At 39.0% G+C, this 14,337-nt stretch overlaps 2 protein-coding genes across 7 annotated transcripts in view; one reads left to right on the top strand and one right to left on the bottom strand.

The window, feature by feature from the left end:
* LOC105250399 (suppressor of lurcher protein 1) overlaps positions 1-14,337 on the top strand; it is a 265,289-nt gene that overhangs the window by 47,598 nt on the left and 203,354 nt on the right. For both annotated transcript variants that reach the window (XM_011256469.3, XM_025415580.1), the window contains exon 3: positions 8,998-9,178. In XM_011256469.3, the coding sequence (XP_011254771.2) occupies positions 8,998-9,178 (181 nt within the window). The remainder of the gene's footprint in view (positions 1-8,997; positions 9,179-14,337) is intronic.
* LOC105250397 overlaps positions 1-14,337 on the bottom strand; it is a 236,962-nt gene that overhangs the window by 90,382 nt on the left and 132,243 nt on the right. The window lies entirely within an intron of this gene.

The raw sequence follows: 14,337 nt of genomic DNA, 5'->3' as shown, positions 1-14,337 counted from the left end.
TTATCCTATATCCAATGCAGCGAATATCTCCATTAAAAGGGAGCATCGATTCCAGCTGATATCCAACACGCGGGGCAACGGAAGTCACGTTTGTTCTCTCCAAATGTATAACCGCTAACAGTCTATTTATTCGTACGATGTGGCTCCCTACATAATTGATACATGACTCACGAGCCGACCGTGTTGCTGCGTGTTTCGATTTGATGCGCAAGAGAAAAAGAGAAAAAAAAAACATTGTTGTAAACGGCCGATAATATGGCGGTGCATCATGTTCATGACGTAATGCGCGATTTATAACGACGGTTACGTCTACGGCATTTTTCTCAATATCTTCGGCGAGCGTGTCCAGAATTTTTCACATTTTTCAGACTTGCGAGGGAGTAAGTATATATCAGGTATATATAATCGCATTCTATTTGTTTACGTTACGTTTAAAACATAAATCACAGCTTGCACACGACGAAACTTCATTGCGCGCGCGGTTAGTTAATTCTTTCCATAATTAATTTCGCGAGAAATTCAACGCGAGAAATTCAACGCGAAATCATTACAATAGAATTGTTTTCGCGAAATTTAATTCGAAATATCGATGTACGCAATCGTCAATAGATCGGTTTGAATAATCGAATTATAGAAATTTGATAATAAACAAACATATTTTTGTTTATATTGTCGAGTAACGGGATGCGGATGTGTGCAACGACTCTTTAACGATATAACCCTCTCCTCCGTTGTGACATACACACATGCACACATACACACATTCACGGATTTTCACTGTAAGCTGTTTCGGCGGGGATATAATGGCAGAATTGTATACTTCGCCCATTATGATCTGGCCGGAGCCAGACTAAAGCCGGGTATTTATGTAATGCGGCCGTGTCGCGCCGTAATGCATGCATTGCGCATCCGTTGACACGGGGTTACAGAGCGTGTTAATTACTAGGCGGCCGTTATGCGTCATAAATTAATATTTCAATTATGATTTCACTAATGCCGTGTGTATACCGTCCCTCAGTACGATTCATACGTATTCCGACAGTACGAATTTCAACGACGGGCATACGCGGAGAGAGGGGCGCGTGCGCGAGTACGAAAATTGAATATAAATTATTGTTGATATCGCGGAGAATGGAAACCTCGTTAATTTTCGCGCGACTATTTCGATAATTCCTATGACACCTGTGAATTCGAATTGCGCTTGGATATTTGGAAATTATCGAGCGAGAATAATTGCCTTCGGAATTACCTGTGACGAGCTTGTCTACTCCTTGCTTCTGGCTAAGGTCTGTCGAAGACGCGACAAGAGATCAATACGCGCTCTTGAGATTGAAATATTTTCCTTTCGACATTTTATGCCTTGTATTACTTTTAAATAGACTTTATGAGGATTCTCTCATGTGTACGAGTAAATTTGCAAATTAATCCAAATGTAAAAACGCAATGGCGATCCGTAGGCATTGCTCTCACGAAAGTACATCAAAAATATTAAGATTAATGTTTAAACACCTGTTTGCATAGCGCGACGGTCTGCAATTCAAATGCGCAACATTTGCATTAGTAAAATAAAAAAAAAAACGAAATGAATACATATAGTTAGATATGTACGTATATGTGTGTGTGCATGTGTAACCTTCGGTTCGCGTGACGGGGAACTCGATCGCACGGGACGAGAAAGCGTTGCGGCTACATTGTCATTCTGGATTCATGAATAAATACCTGCTCGCTCTCTAAAAAAAAATCTGATTCACGAGAGAGCATAGCAAAAAAATTCCCCGAGCCAATAGTAGACGACGAAATAAAATGTGTGTACTGGCACCACCCACGGCTATATATAAATTCTTGCTAGCTTGTTTGCGAATATTTCGGCCACCTGCTCCTAGATTGATATCCGCTCCCTTGCACATCGCAGGACCTATCAAATCGGTGTTGCGCGCCAAGCGATCCATAAAGAAGTGCCGATAGTTCAGATTGAGCGATATTTTTCTCTCCTCATATCGATCGCGTACGTTGCGACGTATTGTGATTAAAGGTACTGCCATTGACAAAATCAACTCAATTATTTCAATCTTTTGTTTTCCCAACGATATCGATTGATGGATGGAAAACACATTTATTATCAATATTGTACAAGAACGTATGCATATATGTGTATAATATATATAGTATATTTTTATAAATTTTTATAAAATATGTATAAAGGCGGACAAAATTTCTAGCAAACTATTATAATTCATATTTTATATATACTATCAGTATTTATCTCCAAATTTATCTCAATGTTGGTGGAAAATGGACACAATGAAGTTTAATTTGCGCGAAAACCCGTTCATTTTTACATTTCTCTCTCCCACGTAGATGTATAAAATAGAAATATGTATGCGGAAGGCTTTTTCCAATAAATTGTACATTGAGTGTGAAGAATAATTGAAATATATAAAAGCGGCTTTTAAAATTTATTCCGACGCGATTGGGAGGATTGCGGACACATCCGAGCATGTGATGCACGATTGTTGTTGACGTTACGTAGCTGCTGTTATGACACGCATACACGCCAAAAATCGTTTAGCGAAACATTTACGAGAAGTGCGTGTCCAGAGCCGAGGTAAAAAAGGGATTCATGCAGTTTCTGACCGAATCTCCGGTTCAGCGTGAATTATCCGTTCGATGTAGACATAGGTATGTGTCTGCGCATACGTGAAAGAATAAGCAGTAGCAATTTTATAATAGCATTTTATAATACATCCATGAAGAGAGTAGAAATAGCACGGATAAATAGAACTTATTTTATTGATAAACTCTTCAATATCTAACGCGATATCTCGATCAGAGCCGAGAGATCTGATTTATTTCGATGTGTACAAAATGTACTTTTACTTTATTTTATTCTATCATTAATAATATTAATTTTCTCGATTTTTTAAGAATCAAAATTATAAGAAATAATATAGCTTGACGGACGACACGTTTGCGATTTTATCAAAAGTCGCTGGGAGTCATAAGACAGAAAATGTCGAATTAAGAAGCGCATGCGATGTAGTTTCTGAATATTCATATTCTCTTCTGTCTGACAATGCGAAATATCCAAGGATAATCTTTACAGGAACATTCTATTGTCACAAATGACTTTAGATATAAAATGGTCTCGTAAAATGACATTTGATGACTACGGAGGGAAAAGTATTAACAGTTTATATCTTGTACTTTCTTAACTTTGTCTCTGCGACATCGGTTCTCAAAGGAGAATAATATAGCAGCAGCTTTTTCAAAATCGATACCCTCTACGCATCTTATCTGGAGTACTTTCCGGCTCATTGCCATTTATGGTTCGTAATATTATCCTCGAAGAAAGAAAGTTTATAAATAAAGAGCAATATTCAAAAATAAAGTATCTTTGTTTTTCTCTTATACTTTTTTATATATTGATTCGAAATTATTATTATTAATATTACTACATATAATTATGTTAATTATCACCGTCTAATAAAATTAAGATGTAAGCGTAAGATATTGTATTTATTTGTTTATTTATTTATATCTGCAAATTTTTTGTCTTTAAATGGCAATGAGGTTAAATATCAAAGACAATGCAATCAATTTTAAAGAGAGATTTTCGGGATATATTTAAATTTAAAAAATTAATTTAAAAAATCCAACTTTTTTATTTCTAAGCCTCAACAGAATATGAATTTATGTTTTCGACAACTAACCACATGGGAAACGGAGGGTTGCCAATATAAAGATTGCTTCTCAAGAAACGTATAGCGTAAGATAGGAGATCGTACGTGGCGTAAGAAGAATCGGGAAGTTTAGCGCAACAGTAATTTGCGCAAACGAACGATGCGTTGAAAGAAGAGTCAAAGAACGATTTCTGCCGCTCTCCCCGAAAGTGCATCTCTGGGGTAATTGAGTATGGAGCCATTGTGCTTTGAGAAACGATATTTCTAACCGGAGATAGTCAGGAGATACACCAAAGTCCCGCGGGAAATACTGCTCCTTAACGCGCGGTGCGCTTTTTCCCTCCCTATCCTCCCTCCTTTCCCGTCTCCGCCTTCTCGTTTCTCCAGTTTTTTTTCCTTTCTTTTTTCACTTGCCTCTTTATCCGGCTGCTTTTAGCAGAAGCCTTTCTGTGTCCACCAAGTAATCGCGTGATCTAAGTGTGGTGGTAGCCGTGCTTTCAACAGATATCTTGCTGCATCGTGCAGTCTGCTGCATCGCGAAGGATCTCGAAAAGTTTGAAATAGATAAAGCATTCCATATATATACATATATATATTTCATCTGTATACAGATAGTTCTATCTAGATTATGCATGTATGTATGTTACAGTGATGTAAATACTCAGAAGGTAGTTAAGTAACTATTATTATCCCTATTATTTCCGAAATTATAACAGTTAACGGGAAATTTATCAAACAAAAGTTACATTGTGTAGGTATGAAGAGAACTATTGTGTAATATTGAAAGTTTTTAATGAAATTGTTTGAGAATTATAAAGGTCATTTTAAATTTTTTGAATAAAATTTTTTCATACATATGCCATGTTACCCTAGTTATTCTTTGCATGTAAATACATTAAAGCGCATTAAACAATTAATAAGAAATATTTCATAATTTGTTTTATCATATGATATGATATCTCACGAAATGTATTTCCTTTTCAATGATTTTATATTTTTATACGCAAAATAATGAGGTAAATTGAAGAATTTAATTGCATTTAAAAAAATATACAAAACTGCTGCACGTTTATAATGCTGGGGAGAAAATCAATCGATTCTATTCATTATCCCGTGCAATATTTATTGAATATTTTAATGGAAATGAAAAAATTAGTACTTTATAAGATTTCATATTGCAACATGTCAAACTAAATTATCTTGCGTAAATTATTTAATTATTATAATGTTACTTTAATAGTGCACAAGGTTTAGATTTTTAAAATAATAAAGATAATCTTTATAACTCTTAAACAGTTTCAAAAATCTTATTATCATTATAATATCTCTTTGTCGTAATCTCGTAATATCATTTTGTACAAAAAATGTGTTAATTAAATTTTCTTCTAACTGGTACAATCTGGAGTAATTATAGTAATTATAATAATAATAGTATACATAGTATACATGTATGTAATATATATGTATCCACATGTATGTGCAAAAATTTTGAAAATTGCATGTACAGAATATTTCATATTCACCGCAGTTAAACGTGAAATATAAATTCTTTGATTATTTAAGAATCCAGTTTCTTTTTTTGTAAAGAAAATTTGATCCGCTGTCATATTTTCTCACAACTGGCTCAACTTTTACGATATATATTTTAGCAGCTAAACTTTAAATTAAAATTCTGTTAAAGTTAAGTTTACTTCAATGTATCGATTAATTTTTAATTATCTATAAACATCGGCTTTTTAATATTGAACAAAAACAATTATCTTTTTTCACAAGTTTGATTTATACCTATAATAGTATTAACAATTGATAACGCAAGGATTGCATACGCGATCCCTTATGGTACACTCTGTGTACATTATAGGATATGTATATATGTGTAACAACAGAGAAGCAACGGAAGGAACTGGAGTTTCCATCGCTTTTGCGGAAACTTCCAAGTTCCGATCCTGCCAGCAGCTTGTGGCATATCGGCCCGAATTCAGAAAAGTCAACTTGCGGCTGGAATTGAGTGCTAAGTGATTTCTGCTGTTTTCGGGATGGCAATAATATCATCCATTTCTTAGTGTGCTCTTCTGATCTTATATTTTTGTCTGTGTGTCATACTGTCTCTCGTAATAATACAGACGGTTGAAGAGTCGTGGGAAGAAACATCTCTTCGCGCTTCTCCGTGTCATATGGATCACCTGTCAGAATTCTCACAGATATAGCTATAATGCTTGGGGGAGTGTGCAATGGTGTTTCGTCTCACGAGAAAAAGATCGCATTATATCGATAAATAATGGCAATCTAAAAATGGCTTAATGCATCTGGCTTATAAATACAATTTTCTGACTTAAAGATAATTTCTGTAAAAATGATTTTTATTTTTAGTTTAGAAAAAGAATAAAAAAGAATTTCGCGAAGAATGACGCTTAAAAAAGATTGCAATTACATGTATTAATCGTCGGCATTATATTTAGCGATAAAATCTTCGTTGTTGAATAAATCTTCCTCACTTTTTCTTTTCGCGCAGTCATGTTCATCCTTGTGTGTAAATAAGCTTTCTTAATATTTGACGATCTATTTTATCAATTTTATATGGCATAACCGCGATCGATTTTGCCGTAACCCATGCTCGAACAATTCATGCTGATTATTCGCCGACGTGGAACACTTTCAGGCCACTCGCATCGATAATCGTATGCGCGTTTTTCCACGTTCACAGAAAAGAACCTATCGTCTCTTCTCCCGAGAACTATCGCGGAATTCGCTAGCTTCAGTTATAAATAGAGTACAGTTTGAGAACGCTTGAGTCAGAGCCGGTGAACGTGACTGAACAATGATGTCTCCGAGTGTTTTAAAGCGGCCTGGCGCCCCACTTTAACAGCCAAGGAGCCGTGGTCGTTTTTAACATTGTATATACATGTACATACGTACGTACATATGTGACCTCGTGCGAGAGGAGAATTAATTCTGTCCGACTTAAAATGTTTGCCAGATATCTCGAACTTCGAGAGTTCCGTCTCTGACGAATTCGTCGTGTCGGCATTTTTATGGAGAACATTGTCATCGATCATTTCGACGACTTAGGCTTCTCTGACGACCTCCGCTCCACTTTTCTTCTGTATCATATAATTAATCGCTACTACATTATTATGGAATTAATAATTTACAGTTTCAGTATAATTTTTTCTTTCTGATGAAATTATAATTGTTTCAAACAACGTGTGCCAACAACTAGAAACAAAGATAATCGACTTTGTTCATAGATTAATTCGATAGATTAAAGAAGTGGACGATCGGACACAAGAGAATGAAATGAAAAACATCGGTAGCTGTTAGAAAATTGCAAATGTCACAACGTGTCTTACTCGATAGGTCACTTGGGTGTCCTTGCGATTGTAGAAATCTTTATACGACGATACGCAGAAAGTTGAAAACGGTTGGACGAGAAATGTGCGGCGGGAGAACAAGAGGACGAGGAGAGAAAAATCGGGTGGTCAAGGAAAAAAAAGTAAAAACGAAAGAAAACGCTTTAACCACGGTTAAATAGAGAAAGAGCGGGCAAAGAACGGGGATGAAGAGGGAGGAACAAAAAGAACATGCTCCGTTTTTGCTAATTTAGTAAAGATCCTTCCGACTTGTGGCTCGCGAGGCTATTAATTCGCTGCGCGGGAAACGCGATATGTCCTTTCCGTTAGTGCGCGACTTTCTCCTCCTTCTCGTGTCTCGCTTTTTCGAAAGGCTGATTAATTGCGTCACTATCCTTATAAATTGCTTTGTTTGCATTAGTACTGCCGTGCCGAACGAATGCCCCGCGCTAATGGATCGCTTCAGCCGGAATAATCATTGCAAAGCACTCACGCGCCGACAGAGACGGATCGCGGGGTTGGTGATATCATCTTGGATAAATGATTGTATTCGCATTAACGTGCATCGAAATGATTCACATTTTTCCTTCCGTAAGGACGACCTTGTGGCGTTAAGATAATGCGTTCGTATAAAAGATATAAAAAGATGTCGATCGAAAAATCTTGCTTATACGACGCTATCACGCGAAAGTATCCAGTTTTCTTGTTTTAACACAACTCCGTCTCTCCTACGTACTTTGAAATTTATAATATCGAAGAGTACGTGATTTTCGAAAGATTTTTGTGTTGTTTTCTCTTCGGAGAGAGACGGAATGTCACGTTTTACGAGCATCACGAGAGTCTCGTAGCATTTCGTGGTCGAATTTCAACTTCTTGTCCGTGCAGTCGGTTGCTCTACACACGAATCGCTTTATTTTCTACAACAATGGCCGCACAATAAACCGGTATATTACACACCCTGGTACATGTACCTCTGTGGATAAAGAAAAATGAAAAAAAGACAGAGAAAGAGAGAGGGAGAGGTACTCCCTCTCTCCCGCATTACATCGAGTTACGGGATACAATGGGGTCCCCAAAGCATAAAACTGGTCGAGAATGTTCGGGCGCTCTTTTGTACCGGCGATATAACTCAAGTGTCATGCCGTTATTTAACCATAGATACGACAGGTCTTTGCATTCTCCCTCGTGTGTCCGCCCGCCCGAGAGGAGAAATCCCGCTGCCCCGACTAACGTAAAAGTTAATTGAAAAACAGGAAATTAAATTTTCGCTATTCCCAGTCGTGCGAGCCGGTCGGAAGCTTCTCGGATAATAGAAGCCACGTACGCCGGTCTTTTGGCCGATGACCCTCTATAAATTATCGCATTGCTTAATCATTCGTCTGATCCAACGAATTCGGGGAGGAGGAGGAGGAGGGTGCTGCAAATTTATATTGCATCATTTTTGTATCGCGTGGGAGCAAGTAAAAGGGATCTCGCAACGAAATTCCATCCCATGCTAACGATTATTAACCGCATCTTTTTTGTCATCCATTTTTGGTTGAATTATTATGTATCCCTCTGCGCGGAATTTTTTTTGCGAAAACGTCAAAGTTTAATTTAATTCCTCGAGTTTGGCTCCGATAGTGTGAAAACTAAATCGATACGCAAACCGACGGCTTCATTTTGGAAATAAGAAAACTTTTCTCTCGTGCGCGCACACTCACCCCGGAACTAGTGTCAGATGGTGAATTTCATTATCGACAAGACCCGATATCTCTACATTAAAATCGTTTCAGCGCGGGACACATCGACATCCGGGAAAGGCTCGCAGCATCGATTAGATACGACTTGTAGGACACACTGTCAAATATCGCTAAAACTTTGCTTTACTTCGTCCGTCTGTGTATATGTGTGCGCAGGCATTACATTATTTCTTCTAACTTTCAGATTTTGCTAGATGTCTACATGATATTACTTTTCTTTTTCAGGTTGTTCCTGCGTTGTATATAGCAGCTCGGACAGGCCTCAAGGTGGCATTTTTACATCCCCCAATTTCCCCAAACGATATCCGCCAAACATTGATTGCCTTCTTTACACATTCATCGGTCACCCGGATGAGATCATCGCTTTAACATTTCATCAGTTTAATATTCGTCGTATTTGGCCTGAGTAAGTAATGTAAATTTGAAGAGCAAACATTTAAAATCTTCTACTCTATTTACATCTTATCTTTGATTAAAAGAAAGCCAATTACATTATGTTATATCAACGGAAATCAGCATATATTGTTTCCAGATTTTAATCTTTAACTGCAAATTCAAGATGAAAATTTATATGTAATAGATATTTATCTAGAGATGGCTATCTCAGTTATTATATTATATAAAATTTTAATAATATAGTTTAAAATCAAATAATCTATCTATAAATGAAACGAGAATTCAAGGATATTCAATATTTAATAAAAATTATAGATATGAAATGAATTATAGATATGAAATTATAGGTATGATATGAATTATAGATATTTAATAAAAATTAAAGATATGAAAATGATACACACATATATGTATAAAAAAATATTGTGATAAATTATATTGAATTCATATACTAAATTTATTAAATTTAAAATAAATTTGAAATCAAATGAATAAAAAGCAATGTATATTTTATTGTAATGTATATTGTAATGTATATTGCAATGTATATTTTTTTTAAACTTAAATTTATAAAAATAAATTATAAACAGAAATTCTATATTAATTCAAGCCAATAAAACAAAGAATGTATAAAATATAGATTTCTGATGAGTAAATAATACTAACTAAGTGAATCAAATTTATATCAGTTTTAATAAACTTCGTAACTTTCATTGCTTTAATTGCTGAAACATATGTGTGGATGTGATGGTTTAGAAAAAACCCATATCGATTTTGATACCTTTATTCCATGAAATATTGATTTCTGTTTATTGAATATAAATATAATTTGGATATAATATTGAATATAATATGGATTAAATTGAGAGATATTCGAAAAAAAATTCGAGTATTTTGAAATTCACGTGCGTATCTATCGAGACTATGCTCTTTAAAAGCAGTACGAAATATGAATATATCAGTTTTTAAACGTCCACTCTTGCTTTTTAATTACATATACCATAACTCAGTAATTAAAACGGCAATTTGTAGATTTTTCGCGCTCATAACTTGACATTATGAGCAATCACGCGTATGATATAACACATCGCTTTCATACATAGATTGTAATTAGACAGGTCGCGTTTCTCGCCAGTATTCGGAACTGGCAGGCAGTATGATGTCAACAGATAAATTATGCACGCGCAAAGTGATCTGTCCTGCTATCTAATTCGGGACTTTAGTTGTCTGACAAAGTCGCGGTTGTCTGTCGCCAATAGAATGCAGACGTATGTTAAATTATATCGATACGATCGCACGCGAATGTATATATTAAAAGTACGTATAAAGAAAGACAAAGATAGAAAGTTTCTAATATTGCCAGTGGATTGAATAATGTCGATTTTCACGTGTTGACAGTTATGTTAATTAAGAATCTATTTAGCAAACGCGATTTTCGAGATCACTTCTCTAAGCAAGATTGTCGCGAATATCTATCTTTATTCTTATGATCCGGTCAACGATCCACCGTCGATTTTTATTTTTGTAAACAATATGATTACGGACATTGCGATATTTCTTTCCTCGAAGAAATTGTGCTCGTTCACGAGGGAATTCCGAACGAGATATCTCGGTTCGCCAAAAATTCAGCGCCCGGATTCCTGAGACATAGTAATACGATTTTAAGAGCGTCCGAGGTCACACTGTGCAAAGACAGGCAGAAAGTAAAGTGCTCATAGCGGGAGTTTCTTTTAACGACCGTTCGCTTCATTAACTTCGTATCAAGCGTGATTAAATTCCTAATGCATCGGCCGTCGATTCGAATTCTTTCTTTTTTCCTCGCTCTTTAAATCCGTATGCGAATCTATTAGACGAGGACATTTTCTTTCAATAAAGTGTAAATGAGATCTCTCTCTCTCTTTGTATCTGAAGCATTATATTTATCTAAATCACTCGATTAATAAAAAATGGCGTTATTGAATTATCAAAGTTCGCGAAATAGAATTGAAGTCAACTCTTTCAATGTGTTGCGCAACGATACGAGCTTTACGAAAACACACTCAGAAATTCGTAGTGTAATGACTGTTTCGTGAAATTGAATTCGGGATGCGATTCGTCCCATGGTGAGGGCGGAAGAGGGAACGAGTGTCGTGACTTACGGCACGAGTCCCGGTAGTGCTTGAGTGGAGCTAGTAGCCAATTTGTAGCGCGTTACGTACTTCCGTTACCTGGGGGAAAGCGCGACGGTGGTAACGCAATCGTGTAAATCGTGTGCATCGCGTCAGAGTGGCCTGCGCAAAACTTGTAAACCACCATTTCATTGCCCGCGAGAGAAACTTAACGTGAATAAAGATTTAACGAGGATTCTTTCTCCGAGACGCGAATCCCGGGGTAAGTCACTCCGGGAAACTATATTCGATTCATCGCGCGATAGCAATTACATTCGTAAGAATCGTAAATTATACGTAGAAAATTAGATGGCGTACCCTTCGAAAACGGGCGCTAAATGCGCTTTAAATCTAGCTTTACTTTAATAATCTATGTACATTCGTCGGGGATTTCGCCCGCGCTTTTCGTGGAATTTACGTTGCGCCTGAATGCAGTGTTTTAGGATCCGAAACGAGCGTAAGTCCGCTGCAGCGAGACGTTTACTTCACCTGTACCGCAATTTATTGTAGGTAGGAATTTAAAGTAGAGAAGGTCTCTTCTCTCTTGACAAAAGGCTGCGGCTCCCGGACGTGTAAGATATATTTTAAAAACATATTAAACGAAGATGCATGCTTCTATCAGAGAGTACTATGACGCTATATTTCATATATGTATAATTTCTTCTTTTTTCAATAATAAATATGACAAAGAAATATTATCTCATTACCATATGTTCGCAAATTGAATTGCATTGCACATCAGCAATGCAATTTTCCGCACGCATCTCCACGCTTCAGACGAAAGATACTTACTTTGATTAAAGAAAAGTTTTATGCCACGAACACGAGCAATCTTGCCACAAGCTCGTGCGTTTGCATTCGTCGACGTCAAGTCTCACGATAGCAAAGGGTACCCTCTTGCACCTCATGGTCGCATCGCATGCAACGGCACGCCTGATTGCACGACGTTGTTCCCTCGACACTCGGTCGCAGTGACCTGCCAGCCCGATTGCAGCAACCGTAACGCGCGACGTGGGACGCACGAGACACAATACACAAGCTCCGCGACACCGGTTGCGTTGTACAGTTTGCGCTGCGCCAACCCCTTTCGCGTTATCCCCCTTTGCCACCTCGTATCCCGTATCCCGGGTCATCGCGCGGACACCTGGAGAGACCCGCGAGAATTCGACGAGGACCAACTCGCGCCGGACCCGAATCGCGCGCACCGAAATTTCCGTTCGAGGGATCGTACGACGGTTGAAGTTCGCCGCTTGGTTTGCGAGGTAACTTGGCGTTGGGTTAGCGAAGTCATGCGGGAACAGGAAGGACGAGAGCGGAAGGGCGAGACGGGTCGCGGGAGTTGGAGGATGGAGGAAGTTCTGGTCGACGGGGTGGGTGGTAGATGCTCCTCCGAGGTAGATCTTCCGAGGGTACGTCTACCACGTTCGCGGTCGGAGGGATGCAGATTTTATTTTCGCTGCGCCGCGCGCGTACTCGGTTTCCCGTTCTTACGCGCGGAGAATATGAATCTCCCCTTTTGTGAACTGAAAGCACGGTTGCACTTTCCGCTTGCTAAATCCGTTACCCACATCTGCGGGGAATATCGTAATATCGCGCCGACGATTCCCGTCGATTCGCAAATAGATCGCAGCGCGGAATGACACGACGAGAGGCACTTTAAGCGGGAAAAATTCGCGTATGATCGATCTCCGCACGTCGTCGGCGGGGTAAGAATCCCCCGGTAACGCGGATCGTCTCTCAACCGAGCTGTCAAGCGATCCGTGAATCCTCGCCCCTCCCCCCCCGCGTCATCCTTTCGACGATCGCCGTTCTTGGCCTACGAGCGCGTTTATGTATGCGGATAGGCGGAAATTTGTGCTATCGCGCATTATGCATCGAACTGCGATGTCGGCCGGCGGGCAACTTCCGACAGGCAAGACGAACCGCGCTGGAAATGCAAACAACAGTCCGGCAACGAAGCTTCGCGAAACCGTTTGCAACAAATCGCTCGAGCGATCATTTCGCTGGTTACATTACCATCGTCAGTTACAGCACGTCGGAAATTTCGGCGGTTCGGTTTTCGGTCGCCCGCCTGCTCCCGTCGAACGTTATCTCTTCGGAGAGATCGATCGGTCAGTTGCTAATTCAGGACACCTCGCGCACCTCCGGATCGCACGTTGATTTGTTCCGCGCAGAAGACTTGTCATCTCGGGATTAATTTTTTTTCGCCGCCGCAGTTGTCACTCGTCTCGTTCTCCCGCGAATAACGTTTCTCGTTTGAAAGTTTCATTTTTTTGCTCTAGTATATTTGAGTAGTTAATTGAAAAATCCTCCGAAGAAAGGAACGAAAAGCTTCCTGCCAAAGTCGGGCGTCCCACCGGTTATTCCTGTTAAATCCCATTGAGACTTGTTGGCGAACGTAATGGAAAAAGAATCTCGCTCGCACTTTTTCCACGAGGTCGCAGATCCGGACCGAACGAAAGTCTGTGTACGCCGCGCGCGGATTAATATTTTCGCAAAAGCGGAAGTGGGTTGAACCGCGCCGATTTATGCCGAGCACGCGCGCGCGCGTTCCCCGGGTTCCTCGTTCTTTGAGGGAGATTCTATTTACAAATCCTCCCACCGTCGACGGTCATAAATCGTTTCTACTACTTCTAAGGTCGCGCGTCCAAGACCCGTGCACCGCGAGTCCAATATTAAGCCGCCTATGGAGATGGGTCCTATTAATATGGCGCGCTCGCGCTCGAGCCGCATGGCGATCGTTTACAGTGTGCCGCGTGTGTCCTAAAGCTTAGAAAATCCCTCGGAGAAGAGAGGAAACTTTGGCTTTATATCCAGGGGCGCCGATAGTAAGCCGCTTCCCCTTACGAGTTATATACGAGCAAGAGATACTGCTTGAAGTTTCCGGCGCAAACTAAGGATCTCCTAATGGATACCCCACGGGTTCTAACTATTAAATGAGTACACGATAGGACCGCTCGACAGCTCTCGCGAATACAACACAAATATCGGTACATTGACATTTCTTAATTACGTATCGATC

This window comes from Camponotus floridanus, unplaced genomic scaffold (assembly GCF_003227725.1).
Source record: "Camponotus floridanus strain SB8 unplaced genomic scaffold, Cflo_v7.5 scaffold1, whole genome shotgun sequence".
Lineage (NCBI taxonomy): Eukaryota > Metazoa > Arthropoda > Insecta > Hymenoptera > Formicidae > Camponotus > Camponotus floridanus.
The sequence above is the reverse complement of the archived record's forward strand: the minus strand, read 5'-3'. Positions and strand labels throughout refer to the sequence as shown.